The sequence below is a fragment of the Pelophylax lessonae genome (assembly GCF_965119305.1).
Source record: "Pelophylax lessonae genome assembly, chromosome: 5".
Lineage (NCBI taxonomy): Eukaryota > Metazoa > Chordata > Amphibia > Anura > Ranidae > Pelophylax > Pelophylax lessonae.
In genome coordinates, this window is record NC_138772.1 from 184442410 (window position 1) to 184463680 (window position 21271).

Sequence of the window (21271 nt, forward strand, 5' to 3'; positions counted from 1 at the left end):
TGGTTGCGGATGCCAGTAGTTGTGAGGATCCCACAGCGGCACCACTCGCACAGATGTGAACCTAGCCTTAGTCAATATGAAGAGTGAATCTGAATGGGAGTGCTTTTTTTCATTATTAGTCATCAGATCCACTTGCAGAGTGTGAAAATTAAGTGCAGACTTCGCAGGACGCCCAAGAAGGAAATTACATTTCTGGGGAAGTTCTGTACACCAACTGTATAAAAAGCAAAAGGTAATTTTTAACCACTTCCCACTGCTGCCTCCTGGCACTTTAGGAGGTTCTAAATGCCAGGAGGTGGGCATTCCGATCACGTGACCACTGTGATTGGCTTTCATATGGGCAGAACTTCCAGTTCTTGCTGATAACTGTGCTGGGATCACACTCTCGGCACAGAAAGATGTTTACATAGGGCCGCATATACGCAGCCTCTTGGTGTTAAAGCCCACCCGTCAAAAGGCCGCATATATGCGTATGGCCAGTGGGAAAAAATGACCACCATTCAATTACAATATGACTTGTGCAGCAATTGTATAAGCTATATATTTTTTTGTTACAAAAGGGTGGCACCCTTATGGTAAATTGCAGCAACAATGCTCCAATTTAACGTGAATATGTGAAGAAAGAAAATGTGAGCTATTACTGACTTTAACGCTGTATTCTTCAGGGCTTTCATATTAAACTTAGTTTCATTGCCTAGAATCACTGCCCTGGAACAAGCATGCAGTCAGCGAATACCGAAAGTCAGAACTCTGGTACACATTCATAGTTAGGGAAAGGTAGGCGTGTTTGTTAGCAGTAGGGAGTACTGTCTTTGTAGTGCTGCACCATTCTTTACTCAATTTTCACAGTTTATTTCTTTATTGGGTGCGAGCGGCGTAAAGTTTGGATTCTTAGCGCCAAAGGTTCCTTTTATCAGTTTACAATAGGTATTGGATATAGGTAACCAAGTATAGAGGGAAGAGGATTTTTCTTCCCTTTTACAATTATCAATTAATCATCTCCCCTCATCACGATAAATATGTTCATCTCATATGTAATTAACACATTTTTTACAATATACTAAGCCAAATAAGAAAATACTATATGTAAAAGATACTGTAAATGGGATGTTGCTTTGGGTGCCAAAAGGTGGCATGTCTATAGTCCCCAGTAAATACACAAATGTTTTAGCCTCTACAAACTATGGGATATATACTGGAATTTGTATTTATTTATTTTTATACTAGTAATGGTGGCAATCAGTGACTTACAGCAGGACTGCGATATTGCAGCAGACAATCAGACACTGACACTTTGCAGAAACTAGTGACACTAATATAGTGATCAGTTCTAAAAAAAAGCACTGTCACTGTACTAATGACACTGACTAGGAAGGGGTTAAACATCTAGGGAGCTCACAGTGTTAACTGTGCACTTAGCTAGTGTGTGTTTAATATGTGTGCTACTTTTACTTCTCCCTGTCAGAATGGAACTGACTTGTTTACACATATACACACATACATAGATATACATACACACAGTATCTCAGAAAAATGAGTACACCCCCCCCCCCACACACATTTTTGTATATATTTTGTTATATCTTTTCATGTGACAACACTGAAGAAATTACACTTTGCTACAATGTAAAGTAGTGAGTGTACAGCTTGTATAACAGTGTAAATGTGCTGTCCCCTCAAAATAATTCAACACACAACCATTAATGTCTAAACCTCTGGCAACAAAAGTGAGTACACCCCTATGTGACAATAGCCAAATTGGGCCCAATTAGCCATATTCCCTCCCCGATGTCATGTGACTCGTTAGTGTTACAAGGTCTCAGGTGTGAATGGGGGGGCAGGTGTATTAAATTTGGTGTTATCACTCTCACTCTCTCATACTGGTCACTGGAAATTCAACATGGCACCTCATGGCAAAGAACTCTGAGGATCTGAAAATAAGAATTGTTGCTCTACATAAAGATGGCCTAGACCCTGAAACTGATCTGCAGCACGATGGTCAAGACCATACAGTGGTTTAACATGAGAGGTTCCACTCAGAACAGGCCTCGCCATGGTCGACCAAAGAAGTTGAGTGCACATGCTCAGCGTCCTATCCAGAGGTCGTCTTTGGGAAATAGACGTATGAGTGCTGCCAGCATTGCTGCAGAGGTTGAAGAGGTGGGAGGTCAGCCTGTCAGTGCTCAGACCATACGCCGCACTCTGCATCAAATTGGTCTACATGGCTGTCGTTCCAGAAGGAAGCCTCTTCTAAAGATGATGCACAAGAAAGCCTGTAAACAGTTTGCTGAAGACAAGCAGACTAAGGACATGGATTGCTGGAACCATGTCCTGTGGTCTGATGAAACCAAAATAAACGGATTTGGTTCAGATGGTTTCAGGCGTGTGTGGCGGCAGCCAGGTGAGGAGTACAAAGACAAGTGTGTCTTGCCTACAGTCAAGCATAGTGGGGGGGGGGGGGGGGAAAGTGTCATGGTCAGGGGCTGTATGAGTGCTGCCGGCACTGGAGAGCTACAGTTCATTGAGGGAATCATGAATGCCAACATGTACTGTGACATACTGAAGCAGAGCATGATCCCCTCCCTTCGGAGACTGCGCCACAGGGCACTATTCCATCATGATAACGACCCCAAAACGCCTCCAAGATGACCACTGCCTTGCTAAAGAAGCTGAGGGTAAAGGTGATGGACTGGCCAAGTATGTCTCCAGACCTAAACCCTATTGAGCATCTATGAGGCACCCTAAAAACAGAAGTTGAGGAGCACAACGTCTCTAACATCCAGCAGCTCCATGATGTCGTCATGGAGGAGTGGAAGAGGACTCCAGTGGCAAACTGTGAAGCTCTGGTGAACTCCATGCCCAAGAGGGTTAAGGCAGTGTTGGAAAATAATGGTGGCCACAAAAAATATTGACACTTTGGGCCCAATATGGATATTTTAACTTAGGGGTGTACTCACTTTTGTTGCCAGCAGTTTAGACATTGATGGCTGTGTGTTGAGTTATTTTGAGGGGACAGAAAATTTACACTGTTATACAAGGTGTACACTCACTACTTTACATTGTAGCAAATTGTAATTTCTTCAGTGTTGTCACTAGGGATGCACCGATCCGATATTCGGATCGGATATCGGCGCAGATATGGCCATTTTAGATGGATCAGGGGATTGGTAACATTTACCGATCCACGGGCCGATCCGGTTTTTGCTGAGTAACGGCTCAGCCATCCCTTACTAGGTGCAGTAGTAGTATGGGATGGGAGCCGCTACTTCCTGTATAGGTCCGGATCACAGGCAGAGTGATATCAGATGCACTCCGCCTGTGAATGGAGGAGCCGTACACATGAAGCAGCGGCTTTGCTCTGTACTGCAGCCGTTTGCTTTGTGTGTAGCTCCGGATTGGTTCCTGTATCGGCGATTTCACAACGCCAGATATTGGTATCGGGTCCAAAAAAGTCGATCGGTGCATCCCTAGTTGTCACATGAAAATATATAATAAAATATTTACAAAAGTGTGAGGGGTGTGCTCACATTTGGGAGATACTGTGTGTATATATTATATATATATATATATATATATACACACACACACACACACACACACACACACACACCTATTCATATATATTACACACATAATCTGGCCCACAGATGCTGCGCTGTAGCAGGAAAAATGCTATAGGGTGGTCAGCAAGTGGGTGTAAAGCCTAAACTTTGGTATTTTTAGTGCAGGGATTGGTTTAATCCAGTCAGTTTATTTTTTTGCCATTTGTGTACTGCTGAGGAGATTTACCTCACTTCTTTAGATGCTACAGAAGGTTTACAGAAAATCCCCTCCCCATCCCCCCTGGTCCCACTGTACCAGATTGCCACGATCCCCCGCTGATTTCAAATCCCCAGACCGGTGAAGGGGCTTTCGGTGTCTGACAGCAGGGGACCGCAGCAATTTGGTACAGCAGAACCAGAGAGGATGGGAACGGGGTCCAGTGTAAGATCACCTTACAGATTTTCTGTAAAGGGAAACTTACACTTTAAGTTAAGGGAAGTGAGGGAAATTCCCCTTTTTGACAGCTGTCACAGTAATGGTGTTACCATTGAAAGATTTTTCCTCACTAGTAAGGCCCCTTTCACACGGGCTTTCCACCCAGCAGACTCCGATTTGCTCAGCGGGGACCGATACACTGATCCCCACTGAGCAGGCAGATGACAGGTCCATCTCCGCTCACTGTGCTGAAACAAACCTGTCAGAGCTCCGCACTCCTCTATGGGAGATCGGATGAAAACAGACCGACTGTTTTCATCCGATCTGATCCTCCAGACGGATGGAAAATAGGGTCAAATAAAAAAAGATTAGAAAGGCTGAGACTGTAGCCCCAGCACAGGGAAGCCTAACTACTCCTGACGCTAGGCAGAATGAAACTGAGTTGGGAGTGGTCACTGCAGGGGGGTATTGACCAGTGGGACAGCCCCCATGGGTGTGTATATGCAAATGCCTTAGTTCTTTTGACTAAGTCTTTATGCCTAGCTACTGCTGCGGAGCGGAAGTCGATACCCAATAGTGATGACTTAGAGGAGGCGGCGACTGTCAGAGGACGCAAGAGAAAACGGAATTTTTGTAAAATCTTACCTGTAAAATTCCTTTCTCTGAGTCCTCCGACAGTCGCCGCCTCTTCATATTCGTCACATATGGGGTATTAGACTTTGCTCCGAAGGAGTAGCTAGGCAACAGAATATGTTAACAATAAAGCTTTAACATATCCCACCCTCAAGGGGTGGTCCCCTCAGTCAATACCCTCCTACTTCCTGCAACCATATCTCAGTTTTAGTGGAATAGCAGTAGAGTATACATTCAAACCCCAAAAGAGGGGCGGGGGCGGCGACTGTCGGAGGACTCAGAGAAAGGAATTTTACAGGTAAGATTTTACAAAAATTCCGTTTTCTCTTACGTCCTCCGACAGTCGCCGCCTCTTCATATTCGTCACATATGGGGACGTCCCAAAGCAGTGCAAACATGAGGGGTGGGAAACGCATCCGCGCCGAAAGGCAACGCAGTCTCCACATCAAAGAAAGGAACCTTACCAAAGGAAGGAAACCAGCTGGGCAACAGCAAAAATAAGTGCTCAACAGGAGCAACAACCCAGGAAAAGACAAAAAAACCAGGGGATACAAAAAACTATCCCAACAGCCAGGAGTCCCCAACAAGGGACCCTATGGAACAGCCGCACTAAGAACCTTGCGGCCAAAGGAAGCATCCGCCGATGCCTGAACATCTACTATGTAGAATTTTGTGAAAGTGTGTACGGTCGACCAAGTCGCCGCCTTACACACCTGGGCTACAGAAGCCCCATGACGGCAGGCCCAAGACGTACTCAGTGATCTAGTAGAGTGCGCCTTCACAGGCACAGGGGGAACCTTCCCCTGCAAGGCATAGGCCTGTTCAATGGTCTGCCTGATCCATTTGGCAATGGTAGAGGCGGAAGCCGCCATGCCCTTCCGAGGACCCTCTGGAAGAACAAACAAGGAGTCAGTCTTACGAAAAGACTCAGTCGATTTAAGGTAAACCCTTATCGCCCGAACAACATCCAGAGAGTGCAATCTCACCTCCTTCGGATGTTTAGGCTTCGTGCACAACGAAGGCAAAACAATATCCTCGTTAAGATGGAATTCCGAAACTCGTTTCGGTAGAAAAGAAGGATTAGGTCGCAAGACCACCTTATCCAAATGAACAACCAGGTACGGAGACTTGCAGGACAAAGCCGCCAGTTCCGACACTCTGCGAGCCGAAGTGATCGCCACCAAAAAGGCGACCTTTTTGGACAACATAGACAACGATATCTCCCTGATCTGTTCAAAAGGAGCACGTTGTAACACAGCCAGGACTAGATTCAAGTCCCAAGGGGGCAAAGGATCCCTCCTAGGAGGAACCAGATGCCGCACACCCTGAATAAAAGTGCCAACCAAGGAGTTGGAAGCCACGGGACGTTGAAACAGAACGGCCAGCGCAGACACCTGACCCTTTATCGTAGCCAGCGCCAAACGCTGATCGACACCCGTCTGAAGAAAAGACAGCACACGGGAAACCGAGTACGTGCGGGGTGAAAACCCCCTGGACTCACACCAGGCAAAATAGGCCTTCCAAGTACGGTAATAAACCTTTCCCGAGGAAGACTTCCTCGCGTTGATCAAGGTATGAACAACCTCTGGAGAGAGACCCTTCTCCTTCAGGACCTCGGTCTCAACAGCCAGGCCGTCAAAGCCAGCGACTGTAAAGCAGGATGGTAAATCGGTCCTTGAGACAGTAGATCGTCCCGAAGAGGCAGACGCCAGGGGGCGTCGACCGCCAGATTCACGAGGTCTGCGTACCAGGACCGGCGAGGCCAGTCCGGTGCCACAAGAATCACCGTCACACGGGCCAACCAGGGCTGAAGAAAACCGAGCAATCGTCCCCCCACCCCAAAACTGGGTGAGGGCGCCCCTTCAGGCCGAACTGTTATGGGCCGCAGGTCCGGATTGGCCGGACTTCTGTTTCCCAGACCAGGGTTTCTTCTGAGAGCCCTGGCCCTTGAACGGTTTGCCCTTGTAGTGCGGCCGAAAGGCACGAAAGGACCCCTGAGGGGGCCGAAAATGAGCATGCTTCTTCCCAGAAGCCCCCTTAGCCTTGGGGAAATGGGGCAAGAGAGTGCTCTTACCCCCGGTCCTGACAAGCTAGACATTAAAACTGAGATATGGTTGCAGGAAGTAGGAGGGTATTGACTGAGGGGACCACCCCTTGAGGGTGGGATATGTTAAAGCTTTATTGTTAACATATTCTGTTGCCTAGCTACTCCTTCGGAGCAAAGTCTAATACCCCATATGTGACGAATATGAAGAGGCGGCGACTGTCGGAGGACGTAAGAGAAATGGGGTTTCTTCTGTCTGGATTTAACGTACAGGATCGGATCGGATAGCAGTGGGTATCAGCAGATGTCACTGCTGACACCCGCCGCTCCATAGGGGTGCATGGAGCATCCGATCAGGTTCGCCTGAAAAACTGACAGGCGGACCTGATTAGAAAGCTTGTGTAAAAGGACCCCAACTCCTCTAAAATTTTGGATTTTCTCTCGCTTTCTGTCTCAGTAACGATGATCAGTACAAACAGAAGAGTGAGCCACCACAATGGGCTCACATACAGAAATAAAAAGATTGAGGCCCCTTTCACACTTGTGCGACTTGTCATGCGATTTGGGACAGCAAAATCGAATGACAAGTCGTTCATTATTTCCAATGAGCCCCATTCATAGCTGTAGTCCCTGCACTACTTTTGGCATGATTTTGATGCGTTTTGAGTAAAAGACATAAGTCCAGTCAAACTCGCATTAAAATGTCACGTCAAAATCGTGGTGAAGTCGCACAAGTGTGAAAGGGGCCTTAAAGTTCTGTCTTTACATACGCTTAGGACAGTTGTTTCATTTGATGAAGCCAAGTAGCATCAATAGACAAGTCTCCTCAACAATATTTCACTGCTTAACACAGTACAAAGCACACAGCTGTTTGTGCCCCTTCAATAAGCAGTTTTTGCATCGCCATCAATAACACTTTTAAGATCGCGGGGAAAAAAAAAAAAAACTTAAATAATTTCCAGCTGTAAAATTGGGATCATTGACTAGAACACACTATTAAATTTGAATCCTGCCCAGCCCTTCAAATCAAAAAGGCCAAGTCAGTCTCCAGGTTTTTGAATTCCACTGGAATCTGAAGTTTCCCAAGTTCTAGAAACAAACAGCTCAGCAATTAGACCAAGAAAAGCTACATTTTCTGATAATTTGCCAATATGCAGCATTTTGCCATTTTAGGAAATATCCCTACAAAAACAGATTTCAAAAGATTTCTATTATTTTATATCCAGAAGATTTTCCAGGGTCTGACATTTCCACGTCCCAGGATTCCTTTAAGATTTACCAAGAAGTGCAACGCTTTGGAAGCAGATTTAAGGATACGTATAGAGTTCCATGTATCTGGACTTTGCCATGCTCTGTCTGGTGTAAACTTGTTGGATGCCGGCCCGCAGGTCATCCCAGATCTGGTCCAAGCCAATCTGTTTAAGTCCATGAGGATTCTGACCCCTGTTTGATGACATTTTATTTCCTTACAGCTCTCCTTTTCTTGCACTTGTTTGAAGTCCTTCTGGGCAGAACCTCCTTAAAGCTAGACTAGTTAATCCTCCATAGGATGGCACATTCCAAGCTGTGGCTGGGTATAAAATATATTCTGAAGGTGTGGAGTTAACACAACGGTCTTTAGTCAGAACACCTGAAAAACATACAGATTGGCAGAGTTACAAAATAATACAAATTAATCTAAGCAATCTTACACTAAAAAGGTTTAAAGTGATAATAAAGGCTCTTGTTTTGTTGGCCCCTCCCCCGTGTAGAGTGCCCCCATGGTAAGCCATTTGCTATGGGGGCATTCATGCGCGCTCTCTCCTGAGCCACCTCTGTTTCCATAAAACACACACAGCGCAGCTCGGCCCTGCCCCCCGCCTCGCTGGCTGTAATTGCCAGCAGCAGAAGCCAATGGAACCCCCATGCCATGTCTAAGCCAATAAGGAAGGAAAGACCCAGGAGAGCCGCTGCCCTCATGCACATTGCTGGATCGAGATGAGGCACGGCTAAAGTTTAGGGGGGGCTGCTACACACTGAAGGTTTTTTTACCTTTGTGCATAGAATGCATGAGGGGAGGGATGCACGGATATATCGGCCACCTAAAATTATTGATCTAAAATAGGGTTATTGGCTTTTTGCCAATAGAAAAACAAAAAAAGGTGCTGATAATGGCACGCTATGTCCCACTGACCTCAATGCAAAAATCGTGTCCCACTGACCTCAATGCAAAAATCGTGACCCACTGACCTCAATGCAAAAATCGTGACCCACTGACCTCAATGCAAAAATCGTGTCCCACTGACCTCAATGCAAAAATCGTGTCCCACTGACCTCAATGCAAAAATCGAGTCAAACTGACCTCAATGCAAAAATCGTGTCCCACTGACCTCAATGCAAAAATCGTGTCCCACTGACCTCAATGCAAAAATCGAGTCAAACTGACCTCAATGCAAAATCGAGTCCCACTGACTCCAATGCAAAATCGTGTCCCACTGACTCAAATGCAAAATCGAGTCCCACTGACCTCAATGCAAAAACGCTAGCCACAATAATTTAATTTTTTTTTTTTTTTAAACTGTTCATTTTAGTTTTCGGCCAAGTGCATATTTCATTTTCAGTCTTGGTACCAGAATTTTCATTTCAGTGCACCACTACATGAGGGCAAAAAAAAAAACCTTTTTAACTCACAAAGCTTATACAGAAGGATTCTTAGACAAAAAAGTGAGTTATTTTCAGAAACATTTGTGTGAACTGAGCCTTATATACAGTATGAACATAACAAAATAGAATAAATTACAAATTGTATACTTCAGGTACAGTTGAAAATTTTTAATTACTAAAGTAAAGCTATTTAAAAAAAAAAAAAAAAAGAAGTACAAAAATATCCACTAAACTAAAGCTATATTTAGAATGGTATTACTTTGTTTTGGCAATATTTTTCCTGTTAGGGACAGTATAGTCTGTACTTTGTGAACATATATTTTACGGTATTATGTATGACTTTGTTGTTAAGCACTTACCGACCGACCGCCTAACGATAGCTGCCATAACCCCGGTATTTTTTTTTAAACGGCGGGCGGTCGGCTTTCAGCTTTCGCCGCGGGATCACCCTTACGGTGTGGCGGAAGAGGTGCCCCCCCCCTCCTGCCGCGTCCCTGCCATTTTCCTCGCTTACCGGAACTGCCGGCAGCGGGGGAAAACGATCAAGTCCCGGATCCTCTGAGACAGGAAGTCGAGTGAGGGCAAGGTGATGGCAAATCACCCCCCCCCCCGCCCCCCCCCGAGTCTCTGCCGGACTGGGAGTTTTTGCAGTGTATACTGTTACCAGATTGGACGGTTTATCCTTTACTTAAATGGGAGTGTTACTATTCAATTTTTTAATAAAATATAGAATTATTTTACAATATGACAGATTCCTTCATATATTTAGGATCTAACATAGGAGTAAATCCGAGAGGAGCAGCCTAGGAGGACACACACGGGCAGACCTACAGCGATAGAGCACTGAGGAGAGACGTGCTGGCAAAGCAATGCTTGATCTATAAAACAGTATACGACGTCCCGTAAGACGAAACCCGTCGGGCGGTACCTGACGCTCAACCACCAAGCCCCCTAGGCGCCTGGCTTGTATACTACACGCGGGATGCCGCAGATTTTATAGGATTCATTGATGCGATTCTTTTTATCTTCTAAATGTAAGTGCAACTTAGAATACATTTTATTGCTTACACAAAACTGGATTACGCTATGGGTCTCCTTGTCTCTTCCCCATATATCTGATGTATATGTGCCTGGATCTGTGATATACTGGATCTGGAGGAGACAGACTCCCCATCCAGGGTTCTATAGGAAGGAGTTTACAGACAATACATCTCAGCGTGTATGGCCTGACCATTGATTTGGGGGGCCGTAGCTTCCGGTAAGCAGCCAAATTACACATTTGTCACGGGTGTTTTCCAGCTGTAACATCTCCTTGGGATTTCAGCTTGCTCTCCAGCTACTATCCATTCTGGGACCTGCATATTCATTATGGAAGTTTTTCTTTGGACTTTTGTTCACTTTATATGCACGTCCGATGACTGTTAATTTATGCACTTATGGTTTCACTTTATCATTTTAGTGTTGGACCAATTTATTTGTGATTTATCACTTTTGTGTACAATTTATGATCACAAGTCTTTAAATTCATTTTTTATATTAATTTTTCACGATAGCGCTGCACTATTGGTTTTCCACGATTATTTGATTTATATAGATCAAGTGTATCAGCTGCTTCACATTATCAACCTTTTTCACCATTTACTTAGCGCAGGATCTTCCTGGTTTCTTATAAAACAGTATAGATTGAGCCTTAAGGTGAGCTGCAATCCTCTCAATATATTGCAACACGCTGTCAAAAACAGGATTATTGAATTTAATGGGAGACACGCTGATACAGAAAGAAGGAAAAATCACCATTTGAAAGTTTCCTTTTGCACACATTGAAGATCAATGTTTCTTGGGACTTCCTTCCATATTTTAATATCTAATATTAATATATTTACACCAAGGTTGTATCTACTGGGTGCATAATTTAGCTATTACCATTTATTTCTATTCTATATGTCACATGTACATATATTATATACACACACATATCACACTGGTGCGAACTGAAATTCAAGAGACTTGGAAGTGATGTCTGTGTAATCTTGAGGTCGATGGATCTCAAGTTGCATCAGTCAGACCAAAGTAGTTCAGGAACTACTTTGAAGTCGCTGCACATATATGAACAGCACTCATTGCAAATCATGGGGTACAACTTGTCATGCGACTTTGCAGTTCCAATTCTCAGGACAAGTCGCACAAGTGTGAAAGGGGCCTAAGAGCACTTTATATACCATGAATTTTAGAGTTGATTTTTATTTTATGCACTTTCATATTGATGAACTTAACACAGAGCACTTTATATTAACTATAAGAATCAACCACTTAAAATGGAGTAGTGTTCCACCCAGTTGTTGGGACACTTATGCCTCGTTTCCACTGAGCGGAACGGTTCGGGTCGGTACAGTTTGGAAGAGTTAGAATGGTCCGGTCTATTCAGGTGAGCGTTTCCACTGCAAGTCGGGCCACCAGGGACCATGCGGGGTTTACACCAAATGAGGTGTTTGTTTTGCTCTTTCATTTGACGTGAGCATTGAAGTTTTCCTGTCCGCCAATCAGTGGAATCTATCGTGTGACGCCAGTAGCTCCGCCCTAACCGTACCGTACCATTTCCTATGGCCCTACATCTGAAGCAGGACCAGGAATGGTGCGGTTTGGTTCGGTTGTATGGGCCACTTTCATAATGGAAACACCCAAAATAGCGTACCGAACCGAACCGACCCGAACCGATCCGCTCAGTGGAAACGAGGCATTAGACATTTTAAATAACCTTTATTGGTTTTCACTCCATACACAATTTTTAGCAAAGCGCTACATCATTTATATCTAATAACAGTATATATGTGGCGACACATTAGGCCGATGTGAGCAGCTGCTGCTTTTTAGAAAAACATTATCACCTATTCATTACGATAGCGCATAGGAATACCACTTAATCACATGTCTAGAATCAGATGTTGCAACCACAAAGACCAGTTAAGCAATGCAAAGGCCCAGGAGGGCCTCAAGTACTCACAAATACCTGGACAGCTGGTAGCAGGTGAGAGTCAATGACCAGAGGGTCTGATGGCCAGGGGTGACCAAACGCACTGTAGATGGGCAGCAGGAACAGATCAAGGATTGTAGCTCTCTGCAAAATGCTTCCTTGAAGTTGTGTGGTGGGAAACAAAGCACAGGTAATGACACCTGTGCTCAGTCACACAACGAATGGCCTATTCACTAAGTGAGCCTTCAGAGACAGGGCATGCGCAGAGGCAATGCCAGTAGTGTTGGACCTGGAAAGCATGGAAACCACTGTCCGAAGGTCACTTCCAGGTTAGCCCCGCAATACCCAGTCCAGCAGGGTCTGGATGGAGTACGCTTCAAAAGCCAGGCAGTAATGTAGAGAAGATCTTAATTGAAGAAGAGGACAGAAACTGAGGCATGGAGGTATTAGGAAGTATTATCCTGGGGTGGCATACAGTTTGTTTGCTAGTGTCCAAGCCTCCTGTTGGCAGCAGTATAACACATAGGTTTAATTAGACTTCCTCCATCCATCAACAGATGTGAAATAGAATTATAACAGAAGATTAGCACATTGATAACATTCACGTGTATATCTTGAAAAACATAAAAAAAAAAAAAAAAAAAAAAAGAAGGACTATACCTTTTGTTGAATGGTAAAAATGTAATTTGTCCTAAATTTGCAAAGTACTAAAAGCAAAGAATCCAGGATAAAAAAAACTATTAAACAAGCTAAAAAGATGTAGAACATATTCATGAATACAACTACGCATGAAACAAAGTTAGAGTATTACCATATTGATGCTGGAGTATGCAAATCAAACGACGCAGTTGGAATTGAGCTTTCTGTACATACAATGTTTCTTTGACTCATATTTGCCCACTCACCATGACTAGTGTGAAGGAAAGTCTGTCTGATTCTAGCAAAAAAGGGAACCCACTCAGACATGGAAGGGAAAATAACCAAACTGAACAATGTCATAGCAGAAAGGAAAGCTGAGCCACACCTCCCCGTAAAACCCTCACACGATACTATCACAGCCCTGAAACCGTTGTGCTCACACACCTTCAAAGTAGGAATTTTCAAAAGCAAGAAGCAACGTCACAAAAGTAATCACCCTCACAAAGTTTAGAAGCCAACATAAAGGAGCCTTGACAAATGATACTTCGTATTAAACTATCACACATAGTGCAATTAACACTTAGCACTAGGGGTAGCTGTAGCCAGAAACGCCATCCCTGTATGCACACCGTCTGCATCAAACAATGGTCAGAGGCTCTAGTTGTGTGTAATCATTCCCATAAGCAATTACACACAAACACCACCAGCCACTGATCTTAAGGCTGCATTCACATGTCAGCGTATTGATCGCGGGCAGAATCGCCGCGATTCTGCCCGAGATCCGGAAATCATTGCAAATCGCGGGACGCCTGTGCGTTGCCCGTGATTTGCAATAGCACCCCAAACGCTGTGCGATGTTGCCGCGATTTCCGCCTGCCGAATCGCGGTAACATCACACAAAAAAAAAAAAAAAAATCGCAGGACGCATTACGCCCCAAAGAAGCTCTTGTACTTTTTTGGGCGTAATGCGTCCCGCGATTTTTTTTGCGCGATGTTACCGCGATTCGACAGGCGGAAATCGCGGCAACATCGCACAGCGTTTGGGGTGCTATTGCAAATCACGGGCAACGCACAGGCGTCCCGCGATTTGCAATGATTTCCGGATCGCGGGCGGAATCGCGGCGATTCTGCCCGCGATCAATACGCTGACATGTGAATGGAGCCTTAGGCTCCATTCACACCTGAGGCGTTGTTTTTGGGTATTTTTCAGGCGTTTTTTTTTTTTTTTTTGCAGGCGTTTGGAGGCAGGAATTGACATCTAACAAAAATGCTGGTAATCTGCCAAAAAAGAAGCTCATGTATGTTTTATGAGCTTCGGGCATTTTTCTTCAGGTGACAAAACGCTAATATGAGAACAGGGGACATTGAACTGAATGGTATTTGGCTTGTTGGGCGTTTTGAGACTTCAGAGATGAGCGTTTTAGAAGCTGAAAAACGCTCAGGTGTGAACAGGGCCTTAGGAGTACAAATCTGACAGTTGGTCTGATCAGTGGAGGGCAATCACACAATCACTTGCAGTTAGAGACAGAAGCGCGCCCCTAGAGATAGTTTGCGGACACTCTCAGCCTGTCATTGATAAGTGAGTGATTAAAATTTTCCTAGACTCCACCTAATAGTTTGACACCCATTTCTGTGGCAAAGTATGGGAATAGAAGAAAAAAACCCATCTACATGGGCCTCTCTCCTGCAGCATCAGTCTGATACTGCAGCTGTCCCCCACTGGCTCCAAGCCCGAGAATTGAGCGATCACATGACCGCTGATCGTTCAGTTCTCAGTCTGCTCTAAGCAGAAAGCAGTGACTGCCAGCCACCACTCTGCTGGGCCCCATCCAATGCTCACTGGAGCAGCTGGTTCAGGCTGTCTGCAACACATTGAGATGCTGAGCCAGCAGCTGATCACGTATCGAGGTAGATCCTAACATTATTGTCGGGATCCTGTAGTGGTTCTGTGACGTTAGCTGAAAGAAGACTTTAGCCTGCTGTCAGCTGATTTTGGGTCGCATGAAAACAAAAAGTGCAATCTTGCGACCCACAAGAGATGTCCAAAAAGCTTTAGCTCTACTTCTCTTTGAAGTGTTACTAAACCCAGGAACCTGCAGTCACTATATCTGATCTCTCACAGTACACAAACCATGGAAATGCAATTATTTTAGTAATTGTATACTGCTCATTCTCTTTTCTCATCAGAAGTTAGAGCAGTCTTGTGACGATCACTGCGTGGTTAAAGCTTGTAGGAGGAGTTTTCATACTGCACTGGTTGTCCTATCAGGATGCAGGACCCCTGACCCTCCGTTTGGACACTGCTGAATGGCCCTGTGCTGATCGCATGATCTCTCCAAAGAAAAAAAAAAAACTCTAGCAATACACTGACTCCAGTAACTGTTTTATCCGGACATTTTTTGGGGTAATGCAAGAAGGGGAGGATCTGTGCATACAGGATCAAACAGCCTTTTTACACAATGCAGAGGATTAACCCCTTTAAATTCCACAGTGAGTATAACAAGCATGCTTTACTGTATATACAGACTGATTTTACGGTTGTTGGTTTAGTAACACTTTAAAGTGCAACTCCACTTTTGTTGAGGAGAAAAAAAAAAAAAAAAAAACATTCCCCTCTGGGTGATCTATGTACATTGCAAGGATTAGAACAATCTTTGTTGCAGATTCCTACCTTTTGTTATTCTGAAGAAACAACTTTGTTCCTCTGTGCTGAGTCAGTCTAATGGCAGTGGGTTCATAATCAATCAGCTGTGCAGCTGCAAAACATAAATGAGGAAAGCTGCTGGGCCTGCATTCCTTTAGATGTGTTCCTATTGGGAGTATCTCACCAAAAATGAAATTTTTGTTGCAGGGGATGCCTGAAATCTGACTTGTATCTTAGGCAGACTTCTGGGAAAATTGGTGGGGGTTTCTTTCTGCCTCTAAACACCCCTCCATGTTAGCCTATGTGTCCATGCAAACACAGGCATTTACGGGAGGTAAGAGGCAGAAAAAAAAACGCCTGACGCACCTTAGGTGGGTAAACACGTCTAATTCTGCCTAAATGCTAGGCGCATTCAGCGCTTGAGCACTTTTTCATTTCAATGTCCAGTATAAATTAATATTCTGGATTCTGGCCAATCAAATGAATAAATGCCCAAGTGCTTGATGTGCCTAAACAAGTTTCCAAAAACGCAGCTTAGGCACTGGGAAAAATTCTTACAAGGGCCCCAGTGTGCACAAGGTCTATAAGGTAAAGAAGCAATCTTAAAGCTAAACAAATAAAAAAAAAAATTAAAAAGGGGGGGGGATGGGATCAGGCTGTCCCACCTCTCCACTTCCAATCAGAGGACCAGCTTGGACCAATGTAACTATGTATATATACTTTGCTGACCCCCCCTGGAAGCTGGAAATAAGTGTAGTAGGAACCACCACTACATTGATTTCCACAAGCTTCCAGATCCCATGCCAAGCAGCTGCCCGCCAAAGCTAAATCATCAGTGGCCATCCAATGGAACTACAAAACAAATCTTGCTGCACATGTGACACAAAACCTTTAAATATGTTTTAGCTTAGACTGGATAGATAAATTCTACTGAAAATTTGCATGCTTCTTTAGTCCCAAATGGGAAATCATATATACGATGAAGACTACACAGAAAGTAATCAAAGGATATAAACATGAGCACTGGACCACTAAAACCAAGTACTTATATAATCTACAAGATATGCAAAACTATTGTGCAAAGATCCAAAAACAATACATACAAACCAATAGCTGTGAAAGCTCATGTATGTATGTATATATATATATATATATATATAATAAAAAATAACACAACACACATTAGATCCTAAAAGTTATAACTAGACGAAGTTGTAACCACAAGTGCTAGTGACATGTCACTGATAACTTAGTCATCTGATTGATGAAGCAACAGATGTAGCTTTATATATCTTGCATCATCCCAGATCATCAATCATTTATGACCAATTAGTGCCGGTTCACATTTCTGCGATGCGGGAACGCTGCGAATATACATCGTGTTCCTGCATCGCATCCGCACCCCTGGCAGTTCACACTGCCATATGAGATACGCTGGGGGTGTCAATTAAAAGTTAACGACACCCCCAGATCACATCGCATATCGCAGTGCGATATGAAAGTTTTCACAGAATCAGATCGCACTAGTGTGAACCACCATGCGATCCGGTTCTGCTACAGACCAAAAAAAAGGGTCCTGTGCGTGTGGGGTGTGATTGCGGTGCGAATTCAGCCATACAAACAGAGATCGCATGTAATTTTAGGAGCAGAAATGTGAAACGGAACTTAAAAGCTGAGACAACATACAGTGCCTTGCGAAAGTATTCAGCCCCCTTGAACTTTGCGACCTTTTGCCACATTTCAGGCTTCAAACAAAGATATAAAACTGTAATTTTTTTTTTTTTTGAAGAATCAACAAGTGGGACACAATCATGAAGTGGAAAAAAAATTATTGGATATTTCATTTTTTTTTAACAAATAAAAAACTGAAAAATTGGGCGTGCAAAACTTTGTAGCGCCACCTTTTGCTGCGATTACAGCTGTAAGTCGCTTGGGGTATGTCTCTATCAGTTTTGCACATCGAGAGACTGAAATTTTTGCCCATTCCTCCTTGCAAAACAGCTCGAGCTCAGTGAGGTTTGGAAGGAGAGCATTTGGGAACAGCAGTTTTCAGTTCTTTCCACAGATTCTCGATTGGATTCAGGTCTAGACTTTGACTTGGCCATTCTAACACCTGGATATGTTTATTTGTGAACCATTCCATTGTAGATTTTGCTTTATGTTTTGGATCATTGTCTTGTTGGAAGACAAATCTCCGTCCCAGTCTCAGGTCTTTTGCAGACTCCATCAGGTTTTCTTCCAGAATGGTCCTGTATTTGGCTCCATCCATCTTCCCATCAATTTTAACCATCTTCCCTGTCCCTGCTGAAGAAAAGCAGGCCCAAACCATGATGCTGCCACCACCATGTTTGACAGTGGGGGTGGTGTGTTCAGGGTGATGAGCTGTGTTACTTTTACACCAAACATAACGTTTTGCATTGTTGCTAAAATATTTGATTTTGGTTTCATCTGACCAGAGCACCTTCTTCCACATGTTTGGAGTGTCTCCCAGGTGGCTTGTGGTAAACTTTAAACAACACTTTATGGATATCTTTAAGAAATGGCTTTCTTCTTGCCACTCTTCCATAAAGGTCAGATTTGTGCAGTATACGACTGATTGTTGTCCTATGGACAGAGTCTCCCACCTCAGCTGTAGATCTCTGCAGTTCATCCAGAGTGATCATGGGCCTCTTGGCTGCATCTCTGATCAGTCTTCTCCTTGTATGAGCTGAAAGTTTAGAGGGACGGCCAGGTCTTCGTAGATTTGCAGTGGTCTGATACTCCTTCCATTTCAATATTATCGCTTGCACAGTGCTCCTTGGGATGTTTAAAGTTTGGGAAATCTTTTTGTATCCAAATCCGGCTTTAAACTTCTCCACAACAGTGTCTCGGACCTGCCTGGTGTGTTCCTTGTTCTTCATGATGCTCTCTGCGCTTTAAACGGACCTCTGAGACTATCACAGTGCAGGTGCATTTATACAGAGACTTGATTACACACAGGTGGATTCTATTTATCATCATTAGTCATTTAGGTCAACATTGGATCATTCAGAGATCCTCACTGAACTTCTGGACAGAGTTTGCTGCACTGAAAGTGAAGGGGGCTGAATAATTTTGCACGCCCAATTTTTCAGTTTTTTATTTGTTAAAATTTGAAATATCCAATAAATTTCGTTCCGCTTCATGGATTGTGTCCCACTTGTTGCTGATTCTTCACAAAAAACTACAGTTTATATCTTTATGTTTGAAGCCTGAAATGTGGCAAAAGGTCGCTAAGTTCAAGGGGGCCGAATACTTTCGCAAGGCACTGTAGCGCTCTTTTACAAAGACAATAATATTCACTATAGCTATAAACTGTTTCCTGTTGCACTTTAGGTTTGTTTAAATCAAATTGACCACAAATGATATTTGGTCTAGCCCAGCTAGAAACAGGGAACTACAGTACTGTGCAAAAGGTTCAGTCCCCGTTCGCCTCACAGGTCGCCTTCCATAGGGAAGCTGCGGACCCATTCTAATAGGAGCGACACAAGTCGCTCCGACTTAGAAAAAGGGTCCGGAGCTTCTTTGGGGCGACCCGGAGGCGACCGCCATAGACTTCAATGTTATGAAGTCCGTGGCGGCCGCTCCGAGGTCGCGGCGCGCTGCTCGCACCGCGACCTCGGAGGTCGCCCCCCGAAGTCGGATCGCCCCTGTGTGAACGGGGCCTTAGGCAGGTGTTGAAAACATGCTGTAAATCAGGAATGCTTTCATAAATAGAAGTGCTAATACTTTATTTTTATCAACAAAATGGAAAGTAAATGAACAGAAGAGAAATCCAAATCAAATCAATATTTGGTGTGACCACCCTTTGCCTTCAAAACAGCATCAATTCTTCCAAGTACACTTACACACAGTTTTTGAAGGAATTCAGCAGCTAAATTATAAACATCTTGGAGAACTAACCACAGATCTTCTGTGGATGTAGGCTGCCCCAAACCCTTTTCTCTCGCTTTATGGAATCTTAGACAGATCCGATGATGTTGAGATCAGGGCTTTGTGGGGGCAAAACCATTACTGTCAGGTCTTGTTCTTTCTTTACACTGATGGTTCTTAAAGTGCTTGTAAACCTCAGTCATGAAATCTGAACAAAGCACATATCTGTACTGTTTACTTGTCTAGCGCCAAAGCTCTGTCATTTCTCTCTGGTGCTTCGTTCCTCATGAGCATGAGTCACTTCTGACAAGTTTTCCCGATGCATGAGATAAATTTGTGACGGGGGCAGTGGACTTAGCCCAGAGCTGGTCTATTCAGAGCACAGCTCTGTACCCTTACTTCATTCCTGTGTGAAGAGAGGTGTGTCTCTTTTCTCCAATCAGCTCTCACACACTGTACCTGCAGCTCTCTGCCCCCTCCTCTGTAATACTGACAGATGAAGGATTTTATCACAATTCCGCACTTTTGTATGAATACAGAGAAGAGAAGACAGCTAAACAAGTAGAATATATATATATATATATATATATATATATAGATATATATAGATATATATGATAGAAGGATTTGTTACATCTCTGTATTACCTGAGGCTATTCACTTAACTTGGTATAAGAGGGTTTACAACATTTGCTCTATGTTTGGGGTCGTTGTGCTACTGCAGAATAAATTTAGGGCCAATGACACGTCTCCCTGATAGTTCATTATCCATCATGTGACACCATCTCCAGCGTAAAGAACAAGGAGTTCTGGAAGTGATGGTTTGGCCACCACAGAGCCCTGATCTCAACCTCATGGAGTCTGTCTGGGATTACAAGGAGACAGAAGGATTTGAGGTTATTTCTCCAAGATGTTTGAACAACCTACCTGCTTAGTTCTTTCAGAAACTGTGTGCAAGTGTACCTAGAAGAATTGATGCTGGTTTGAAGCTAAAAGGGTAGTCACACCAAATACAGATTTGATTTTTCTTCTGTTCGCCCACTTTGCATTGTGTAAATTTGATTAAAACAATTAAAATATATATTTTTGATAGCATTCTTTATTTAGAACATTTCTTTGCGTTTTCACAGTACTTTATATACTGACAAAAAGATGTCTACTGTACTTACGCTCCGCTGACCAAGCCCAGACATGCAAAGAAAGATCCCTTGATCAATATACCTAAAGTGGCCTGTTCTAAAGCTTTTCTAAAAGGGAACAGTGCTGAGCTTCAGATACCTTTTGTTGTCTGCATGTACCTGTGAGTCTTTTAAAATCAATACCTGTGTTCCTGTACAGTCCTTTATTTACATGAAGCCTGAACTTCTCCAACAGAAATAAAATCCAACTTCCTCCAGTCCCACCCCTATCATTTAAAGAGGAGTTCCGGCCTATTTTGCAACTTAAGTGATTCCTGGAGTGCTCGCTATGCTGATCAACAATTGGGCATTTTCAATTTTTTTCGGGGGTCCCTTGCCTTATTTTCAGGGCATTTTTGATTGTACTTTTTTCCTTCCTCCCCCTCTGTGGCCATGGCCACCGACATCACTTCGCCCTTTGCATTGCATCCTGGGAGCTGTTTGTCATCACTCCCAGGAGGCTGGAATCAGGAAGAACTCCCAGAACACTCCCTGGAATCAGGAAGAAGGACACAGCAGATTACACTGCGGCTTCAAATGCCCACGTCTAAGATAGCCGCGTCCAGACAGTGTTTTTAAAAGTAAGATTTTGACTAAAATCCAATACTGTACACCTTGTAAGTATGAGAATAGCGGTTCTGTAAAGGGCG

At 43.8% G+C, this 21271-nt stretch overlaps 1 protein-coding gene across 3 annotated transcripts in view; it reads right to left on the minus strand.

The window, feature by feature from the left end:
• Positions 1 to 21271, minus strand: part of CUL1 (cullin 1) — a 171015-nt gene that overhangs the window by 90795 nt on the left and 58949 nt on the right. For all 3 annotated transcript variants that reach the window (XM_082258155.1, XM_082258153.1, XM_082258154.1), the window contains exon 2: positions 7973 to 8285. In XM_082258155.1, coding sequence (XP_082114281.1) covers positions 7973 to 8112 — 140 coding nt within the window. In that variant the 5' untranslated portion in view covers positions 8113 to 8285. The remainder of the gene's footprint in view (positions 1 to 7972; positions 8286 to 21271) is intronic.